The 9,739-nt window shown below is 53.2% G+C and overlaps 1 protein-coding gene across 2 annotated transcripts; it reads left to right on the forward strand.

The window, feature by feature from the left end:
- The first annotated feature begins 476 nt into the window (after nucleotides 1-476).
- Mrgprf (MAS related GPR family member F) lies at nucleotides 477-9,739 on the forward strand. 2 transcript variants are annotated; one of them, XM_034488093.2, is made up of 3 exons: nucleotides 477-850; nucleotides 3,895-4,016; nucleotides 7,970-9,739. In XM_034488093.2, the coding sequence occupies exons 2-3, from the start codon at nucleotides 3,969-3,971 to the stop codon at nucleotides 8,951-8,953; spliced, it is 1,032 nt and encodes a 343-aa protein (XP_034343984.1). In that variant the 5' UTR covers nucleotides 477-850; nucleotides 3,895-3,968; the 3' UTR covers nucleotides 8,954-9,739. The 2 variants fall into 2 exon arrangements, with proteins under 2 accessions (XP_034343984.1, XP_034343994.1); XM_034488103.2 differs by lacking the exons at nucleotides 477-850; nucleotides 3,895-4,016 and adding an exon at nucleotides 7,272-7,706.

The following is a 9,739-nucleotide window of genomic DNA, read 5'->3' on the forward strand; positions in this document are numbered from 1 at the left end:
TCGCCAGCTTCCCTGCTCAGCCCAAGCTAGCAAGGGCTGTGATTTTCCATTTGCGACATCTGATTGTTATTAGGGCTAGAGAGAAGGGAATTCCTGGTTCCACAGGCCCCAAGAGGCCCCCAGGAAGGTTCTGGGGTGGCAAGGGGACGGGTTGGTGCCATCTGGGTTCTGTGGCCTTCTCTCTGCCAATTTTCTATCACTCTCCATAGGGGTCCCTCACCTGCTTCTCCTTGGCTCTGCGAGTCCCTCAGTCAGTTCAAACAACGGAGTGGATATTCCCCTACCATCTCTCCACGATCACCACATGCCCTGAAATGCCCACTGGAAACAGGCTGAAGGCACCAAGCAAGTGAACAACCCGGAGCTCCCTCTACTGGGGCAGCCCTCTGGAGCTGTAGGATATGAGAGATACTAACATCTGGACTCCGGCCCCAGTGCTCAGGCCAGCGTGACGTCATCAGGCAGAGAGATGCGTTCCCAGTGGGGATGGGGGGAAGGCTCCTGAACTGGGCATTCCTTCCCCAAGCCTCATCACTGTTCAGCCCCTCCTCCCCCTCCTCCTCCTTCCCCTCCTTCTCCTTCCCCTTCTCCTCCTCTTCCTCCTCTTCTTTCTCCTCCTCTAGCTCTCCCCTCCCCCTTCTGCCGGGCCTGGAATTGGGTTTGGGGCGGGTTCTGTTTCCAAAATCATCTCCAACAGGCAAGGCGGGTGAGGGCTCGTCCTCCACCCTGAGCCTGAATTTTCCGAGGCTCCAGGCAGTACTTGGCCAGCCTGCTGCCTGCGGGTCAGCAAACTCGGAGTCCCAGGAGAAGATCTCTACGAAGGGAACTCGGAGGATCAGGACAGCCACAGGTAGCACTCTGGGACCCAGGGACTAGGGGAGGGAAACCAGGTACAGGGGCTACAGGATCAGGATCAGGGGCCGCAGGGTGAAGGCTGGACAGGGCAAGCAAATGAGATAGGCATCCTCAAGGCAGGGAAATGGGCATTGTCATGACAGGCAGCTTGCAGAAGTCCCACCTCTCTGAGCAGGGAGCCACGAAACCCTGGAGTGAGCTGACCTTATCCAGAAGACCTGTTTCACTCCTCCCATGGGTCTGAGTATCCCAGGGATATTGGAAGGCTTTAAGTGTCCCCCTCTTGTATTGCATCCCCTGATATCCTACTCAGGCGACACTCTACCTTTACCCCTAGACCCAAGACATCCTCCAATACCAACCCCCATCTTGTCCTCCTGAGGGTGGGGGCTCCCCATCCTTCCTTCAACCTTACATCCATGCCTGGTTTCTGGAAGAGTTTGAAGGGAACACCCAGTGGGCAATGGTCCAATTGCAGAGTTCTGGTTTTCATTGCTCTCAGGGATGTCGCTGGCCATGAGGACAGCAGTGGGCAACTCTGTTGGGGATACTGGGGGATTAGCAACACAAGGTTGGACAGCTGATAGTCTCAACTTCTCTCTCTCCAGCCAGGCCTAGTGCTGGTGTTGGCTTCCCATGAAGCTGTTTGCCAGGGAGTTCTGCCAAGTCTCCATTCCCCTCAGAGATGGTCTTCTGTCAAGTTGTGAGCAGAGACTTGAGTTGTAGGCAGAAGCACAGACTTTCTGTGTATCGTATCGTGGACAACAGCAGAGGGCCCCTCCCATGGCCAGTGCACAGCCCAGGCCGTAGCTAAGGCATCAGGAGAGAGACTGGGATATGGTATAGTAGAAGTGAAATGACCAAGACAGCTCCCTTAGGGCTGGTCTGTCCAACTGTCAATCCAAGAAGGTAGACAGATGGCCCACCATCCGGTTTGGAGGGGAGGAGCCAAGGGTGCAGATATGGTATCTTTTCCACGGGCTTTAGTGAAGTGGGTTCTGTCATGGCTCAGATCCTGCCCAGAGCACATGCATTCAGACACATCCCCACACACACATCCCAGGACACGTCACACACACACATGTCTTTAATATGGCTCGTCTGGGGTCCACTTGGCTTCTGGATCTCTCTGCATGAGTGAGTCATTTTGCAAATAATCTGGGATAGGACAGGGACCATGGGTAGAGATCAAAGCAGTCATAGAGGTGACCCAGGAGCATAACTCACCTGTCCTACAGGGCATGTGTCTAGTTGGGTTTAAGCCTGGTGAGATGAAAGGTCCCCTGAGTCAGGGCATCACTGAGGGGGAAAGCTAGGAGGAGGAGGATGCCTGCTAGTAGATCAGAAAGAGTGGCAGTACAGGATGCTGGGGGTGTAGGTGTCAAGAAAACCTCGGCTAGCTTTCTTGTATAGCTTCGGAATGACGCCTGGTGGGAGGGGGCACACTTTGCAGCACCAGCAGTCTGCGACCTCTCTACACAAACATCACTCATGCCTACTTATAAGGTACTCCCACTCGGGACACCCAGACAGGTCCCACACTGAGCCACTCTTAGTCGGGGTACACCAGAAGGAGCTCACAGGTAGAGGGCGGCGGGTGGAGGGGAGGGATAGCCAGGGCAGAAATGGGCTCTGTACTCCCTGGTTAGGAGCATGTCTGTGGGCCTAGGAACACCACCCAATAGGAATGAGGGGCTGGGGGTGTGGCTTGAGTCCCCACCGCGTTCCTCAGCCCCCTTACAGCCGAATGAGGTCTGGAGTTAAGGAGGGGGAGTGTCACTCGCGCTGACCGGACACTCGGCAGCCAATGGGTGGGTGCAGCTGCGAGGGTCACATATCTAGGAGGGTGGAGGCAATGGCCATGCGCGTGGCGCCTGGGGATCCGCCCTGCTTGAGGAAGGAATTTCTGAGGAGTGGAGCAGTGCGCTGCCCACATCCCTGTTCTGGGAGAGGAGGGTCTGGCAGCCTATAGCCAAGCTGTGTCCTGAGTCACAGCTTCAGACCCCCCACCTGCTCTGCGGGCGGGCAGAGAGCAGGCTGTGGAGGGCGGCTCAATTCCAGGAGACCCAGGGTGGATATATTGACGAGCTATTGCCTGCTAGGGTGGACCAGTCTCAAGCAGGAGCCGCCTCTCCCTAGCTTGTCACTCAACACATCCCTAGCCCTCCAGATTGACATGAGGCTGAGCCCTACAACCAGCCTGGAACCCCGGGCCACCCTACAACTTCTTGGTGAACCTTACAGGAAACAGCCACTGGGTCCTGATAGTACGCAGATCTTCAAAGTTTCATTATGTATGCTGGTTAGAAGTGTGCCTCTGGGACTAGGTGCACCATTTAAAACGAATGAAGGGCTGGGGTGTGGCGGAGTTGGTAGTTGCTTGCCTAGCAGGCTCAAAGCCCAGGGTTGGATCCCCAGCACCATATAAACCAGACATGGTTATTAACCCAGCATTCAGGAGAAGGAGGCAGGAGGATCCGAAGTTCAGGGTCATCGTCAAGGTCAGCCTGGGTTGAATGAGACCCTGTGTTTTACAAAAAGGGAGGAGGATGGACATCCACCCCAAAGCTAGGATGAGGAACTATGATAAAGCAAGGTCCAGCAAAGGCCTCCTCCTCTAGGAAGCCCCTCTGCTGGAAAGAATCTGTCCTCTGTCACCCATTTCTAGGACTGATGGCTGAGACCTCTATCCAAACCCAAAGGAGGTGCTCCAGGTGTGGATGCAAGGGAAGCCATCATGCATGTTGCAAGAAACATTCTATCCCAGACACCTTGCACTCCAACGACAAAAGGAAGGAGAGGGTTTTTCCTAGGGAGTGGCAGTGGGGCTCCAGGAGCCAGGAAGGGTCTGAACGTGAGCCCACAGGCAGGAGGAGCAGGAAGGGTACAAAGTCCCTGACTCAGAGGAAGCCAGGGTAGCCCTTCCTCTGAAGTGAGAACCACAGGCCTGAAAGGCCTAAGGGCCAGGGGCTGGTGAGCTGGGAGGTAGAAAGGTTCTGAGGGGGGACCAGGGCTGACTCCACTCTACCCTCTTTCTAGGCTTTTGCAAAGCAGGAGGCAGGGGCACACACTGGTGAGCTCCCAACAGGAGCCTGGACTCCTTACTCCTGGAGATGGCTGGAAACTGCTCGTGGGAGGCTCACTCCACCAACCAGAACAAGGCAAGTGCCATGGCAGGGGTCCTTAGTTTGTGGGAGCATGTGGGGGGGGCAACACAGCCCCAACATTGCCTCCTGCACTCATTGTCCAGGTCTGCCCTCCAGCCCTGGGTTCCAGTGGGTAGCGGGCACATCTAGACTTTGTAGCCTGGGCTAGGTTAACTGGTTCCTCTGAGGCCAGTGCCATCATAAGAAGTAACGACTGGCACTGAGCATCCTGGGAGTCCCTTACCATGCTGTCTTTGGGTCATTGTTTATCAGTTTTGAAAGGTCTCACTTCCTCCCCATTTCCTTCCAGAGATGAGATGATCACTAGTCACTAGTCACTATTCATGGTCAGACCAGGTCAGAGAGCCTCTGCTGGTTCCATGGTGGCGCCCTGTCTGTTGTGTGTGCCATGGAATTGTACCACTCTGGGCCATCCAAGGTGTGAGTTGCTCCAAGTCTGGAAGCATGAGCCATGGATGTAAATCTGCAGCTGGCTCTAACCCCACCTAAAGCTTGCACAGTGCCCTGGGCTGACCCACTACTTTTTGCACTGCCCAGCCCTTGCTTTGCCCTGGAAAAGTGTGGACTTCCCTTCTTAAGTTGGGAATCCCTCTGGCTTTTTTCCGTATTCCAGCCTCCTCTAGACTTGAGAAAAGTTAAGGCTTATGCCAGGATGATACCTAGAGGAAGGGCCTGGACATGCTAGAAGGCGACCCAGAGTCCCTAGAGAAGAGACAAGGCCCTGGGGTGGGAGCAGACTCCAGAGTGGTGATTCACAATGCAGTGTGGGGCTGCAAATAGTACCTCCTTCCCAGAGCCTTTCAAGTCCCTCCCATCCCCCACCCTTGTCTTCCCAGCGCCCCGCCCACCAACACCCAATGAGGGACTGCAGACTTTTCCAGCTGGGTGATACACAAAGGGCCCTGCCCAATCCCAGCAGGCCAGTACCTACTGCTGAGCTGGTCCTCAAGGGACAGGGTTCTGCATCTGGGTCTGGTCCACTGAGTCAGAGGCCTGGAGCAGCAACAGAGCAACTCCAGGAAAGAGGAGCAGAGAGCAAGCTAAGGAGCTGGGTTTAGAGATGGACAGGAGATGTTAGCCAGTGAGTTCTTAGAGGTAGTCAGGTAGGGGGCGGGACCATAAAGAACCTGCTCGGGCAACCCTGTTTGTAAACTCCTATTGACAACTTCCTGTTTGTAAACTCCTATTGACACAGCCAGGCCAGAGGATACTTCCCTGTATTTGGTCTTGGCTACTTTGTGGGTTCTTCTCTTCTTACCCTTCATTTTCCCCCAGCCAGTTCACCCCCTACACCAGATAGGAGAGAAAGAAGGATAAGGGAAAGAAAGAGATCCCAAAATCTAATTTATTTCCTTTTGTTTCTTCTTCGAGCACGACTACTAACCATCTTCAACCAACTCCCTTGAACAACCACCTACCCCACCTAGCAGGGCCCTACCAGTTATAGAACCTCTGAAAATGTCCCAGAATTCCAAACATTACAAAATCACAGAAACTATCTGCAGCTGACAAAGCCATGCCTCTGCTAGAGCACGAGTCCAATCATAGTCAGCTGCCGTGAAGCAGACTTACAACCCTACACCTGGGGTTACCATGAAAGTGCATTCTTACAACCTCTCTCTCTCTCTCTCTCTCTCTCTCTCTCTCTCTCTCTCTCTCTCTCTCTCTCTCTGTGTGTGTGTGTGTGTGTGTGTCTGTCTGTCTGTCTGTCTGTCTGTGTCTCTGTGTGTGTGTGGTGTGTTTTTAAAGACACCAAAATTCCAGAATCCTCACTACACTTCTCTTCATTAGAGAATGTTAACATAAAGCATTTTCTCTCGGCCCAGCTTTCTGCCAAGACCGTTTGGAAGATGGCAGCAAAGATCTTGCCCCTAGAACCTTCCTACTTCCCTGAGCCATGAAAACAGACACCAGACTTAGGAAGAAAATCCTGGGATAGATTAGTGATGTCTGCAGGGAGGAAGGAAGCAATATGCATAGGGCAGCCTCTGCCGCTGAGAGGGGGGGCTCTAAACAACCCTGAGAACAAAGTAACACACAGCTGGCTCATGGTATCGGCTCACACAATTGTTTTTAAATGTTAACCTAGAAACATCAAACTATTTCACGTTACCATCCATGGATGTGGCTTCTCTGGGATTGAAAGGAAGATCCATCACTCTGTCCTGGTCCTCCAAACCCTCTGGCTGGAGTAGAGGGACTGCTCTCTTGGTTAGAAAGGAGTGTCCTTAGTTTTGTGACTGTGTCTCTGCGCCCAGTTTCTGACACCTGGCCCAGGGCCCTGATTTCTGTGTCAGTTCAGCCCTCAGTGCTAGGGTTGGTATTCAGCTGTACTGAGCTTGTGTCGGTACTCAGCTGTACTGAGCGCCTTTACCCTCCCCAGCTGTAAAATTCTGAGCCTTTTCTTGAAGCTTAAAAGATGACCACACCAAAAGCTTCTCCTCCTGGGTACCCCCGGACCTTCTCATTATCCAGAACCCCAAAAGGCAGCCCTGGCCTAGCAGAAGGCAGCTGCCTCTCCTTCCCAGTGCAACTAGTCCAACTGTGGGGTAGAATCCAACTCCAGCTATGAGCAAGGTCTTTTGTTTGTGCATACTTGCACCTCTTTCTAATAATTTTATTTCTTTAGGAATAAGTATTTTCACGATTTAGATTTGAAACATTATAAGAACAATTTGTGCACACATCTACTATCCTTCCATGCTCTCTGTGATCATTTGGTACTGGAGATTGAACCCTAGGCCTCCACATGCCAGGCAAGCACTGCCCCCAAGCTTTATCTCCAGTCCTCTTTTAAAGTGTTTGTGTGCAGTGCTCTTGGAGGCCAGAAGAGGGCATCAGATCCCCTGGAGCTGGAGTTACAGGCGGTTGTCAGCCACTCAAAGTGGGTTCTGGGAACTGAACTTGAATCCTCTGCAAGAGCAGCTGTTCTACCATGGCTGTTTGATCTCTTTTTATCTTAAGAATGGGTCTCATTACTTTTCCCAGACTTAAACTTAAAATCTTCCTTCCTCTAGGATAACAATGTCATATTACCAAGCCCAGCCTTTCATCTGTTTACTGGGTTTTTTTTTTTTTTAATGATTTTTTTAATTGTGTGTGGGGGTGTGTATGGGTACATGTGGCGTGAGTGTGTGTGGATGTGTGTGTGAGTGACTGTGTGTGGATACATGTGGTGTGAGTGTGTGTGGATGTGTGTGTGGCATATGGGTGTATGAGTATGTGTTTGTGGTGTGGGAGTGTATGGGGGGGGTGTGTTGTGTATGAGAGTATGTGTGTGAGTGAGTGAGTGAGTGTGTGGTGTGCATAAGTCTGTGTGAATGAGTATGTGTGTGTGTGTTCAAATGTGTGGAGGCCCATGTGTGTTGGTGCATGTGTACCTGTGGTTGGCACATGTGGAGGCCTAAAGTTAACATAGTTTCCTAATTACTTCTCTCACTTTATTCACTGAGACTGGGTCTCTCAGTTAAAACCAGAGCAGGTTAATGTAGGCTGACTTTCCCAGCTTGCTCTGGGAAATCCCTTCCTTCTGCCTTTCAAATTACAGGAGGCCCACTGTGCCCACCTGGCATTTATACACAGAGACTGGGGATCCGAACTCTGCTCCTCACACTTGCTCAACAAGCACTCCCCACTCCTCTGCCCTCTACTGCCTTCCCTTGGATATTTGGAGCTGGCTGACCTGTGAGTGTCCCAGAGCTACTGTCTGTCTGGCCACTGTGTGGTTGTGCCGTCCTGCTGGCTCTAGACTCTGAGAACCAGTGTTAGCATCAGCTGGGGTCGGGACTTTTTCCGGTCTGGCTTCTGCCCGGTTCGATATTCCATAGATGGGACCCAGCAGACTCCACCTCCTGGGTACCTAATGGAAACAGGCCTAGAAACAGGTCTGCTGAGGGCCAGGGAAGGGCAGGTAGGCTCACATCTGTGTCCCCTTTGCACCTACACAGATGTGCCCTGATGTGAGCGAGGCTCTGGAGCTCTACAGCAGAGGCTTCCTGACCATTGAACAGATTGCCACGCTCCCTCCGCCAGCGGTCACGAACTACATCTTCCTGCTGCTTTGCCTGTGTGGCCTGGTGGGAAACGGGCTGGTCCTCTGGTTTTTCGGCTTCTCCATCAAGAGGACCCCCTTCTCCATCTACTTCCTGCACCTGGCCAGCGCCGATGGGATGTACCTCTTCAGCAAGGCCGTGATTGCTCTCCTGAACATGGGGACCTTCCTGGGCTCCTTCCCCGACTACGTTCGAAGAGTGTCCCGGATTGTGGGGCTCTGCACGTTCTTCGCAGGCGTGAGCCTCTTGCCGGCCATTAGCATCGAACGATCTGTGTCCGTCATCTTTCCCACCTGGTACTGGCGTCGGAGGCCCAAGCGCCTGTCCGCTGGGGTCTGCGCCCTGCTCTGGATGCTGTCCTTCCTGGTTACCAGTATCCACAACTACTTCTGTATGTTCCTGGGCCACGAGGCCTCTGGTACAGCCTGCCGCAACATGGACATCTCCCTGGGCATCTTGCTGTTCTTTCTCTTCTGCCCACTCATGGTACTCCCCTGCCTGGCACTCATCCTGCACGTAGAGTGCCGGGCACGGCGCCGCCAGCGCTCTGCCAAGCTCAATCACGTGGTTCTGGCCATTGTCTCTGTCTTCCTTGTATCATCCATCTACTTGGGAATTGACTGGTTCCTCTTCTGGGTCTTTCAGATCCCAGCGCCCTTCCCCGAGTACGTCACTGACTTGTGTATCTGCATCAATAGCAGTGCCAAGCCCATCGTCTACTTCCTGGCTGGGAGAGATAAGTCACAGCGCCTATGGGAACCTCTCAGGGTGGTCTTCCAGCGTGCTCTCCGGGATGGTGCCGAGCCAGGGGACGCTGCTAGCAGCACACCCAACACGGTCACCATGGAGATGCAGTGCCCCTCTGGGAACGCATCATGAGAGGCCAGTGTCTGGGGCAAGCTGCAGCAGAGACCGGCCAATAGCTTCCAGAGACACTCTGCCCAAGGGCAGGAGCAGGGCACCTGTCCATGTGACACCAGGGAGAAGACCTGCCTTAACACAAGGCATCTGCCTCTGTCAGGTGTGGCCAAGAGGCTGAGCAGCCACCTCTAGACAGACCCTGTGGCCTCTGCTTCCCAACCATTCTGCTTCTGTGACTCAGCGTACCAAAGTTGCCCTCACCAGCATGGTAGGGTCCCTCCTCAACAGAAGCTCAAGAGCATAGGCAAGAAGGAGGTTACTTCCTCAAACATGACTCTGTCAGCATCACCCTCACTGGGCCAGCAGCCTCAGCTCCACCTGCAGGGAGTCGTTCAGCCTCCCAAGGTAGCATCAGAACAAACCCGAGAGGACGGTGCTATCTGGAAGAGGGTCCTGTCCACAGGCATTGTAACCTGCAAACAAGTCCCTGCCCCTTTGATGAGTCACCTGGTGACTTTAATGGGGTAGGATCTGGCCTTGGCAAGCCATGTGAGACAGAAAAGACCTTCTGTCACCCAGGATAGCTGATTGCTTTTCTGATCTCCCAGCCAGCTCTGGGCAGCTGACTGTGCACTCAGCATCTTCCAGGCCACTGTGGTCCCCTGAAGCAGCTCCCTACTAAGTCCCCAGTCTCCAGTACCCATTTCAAAGTGTCATCCAGCACAGTGGCCTGTGTAGCCAAAGGAAGTTTTATAAAAGATAATAAAGTATATATCAATACACATTTTTTTAACCTTGCAGTGA

This window comes from Arvicanthis niloticus, chromosome 1 (assembly GCF_011762505.2).
Source record: "Arvicanthis niloticus isolate mArvNil1 chromosome 1, mArvNil1.pat.X, whole genome shotgun sequence".
Lineage (NCBI taxonomy): Eukaryota > Metazoa > Chordata > Mammalia > Rodentia > Muridae > Arvicanthis > Arvicanthis niloticus.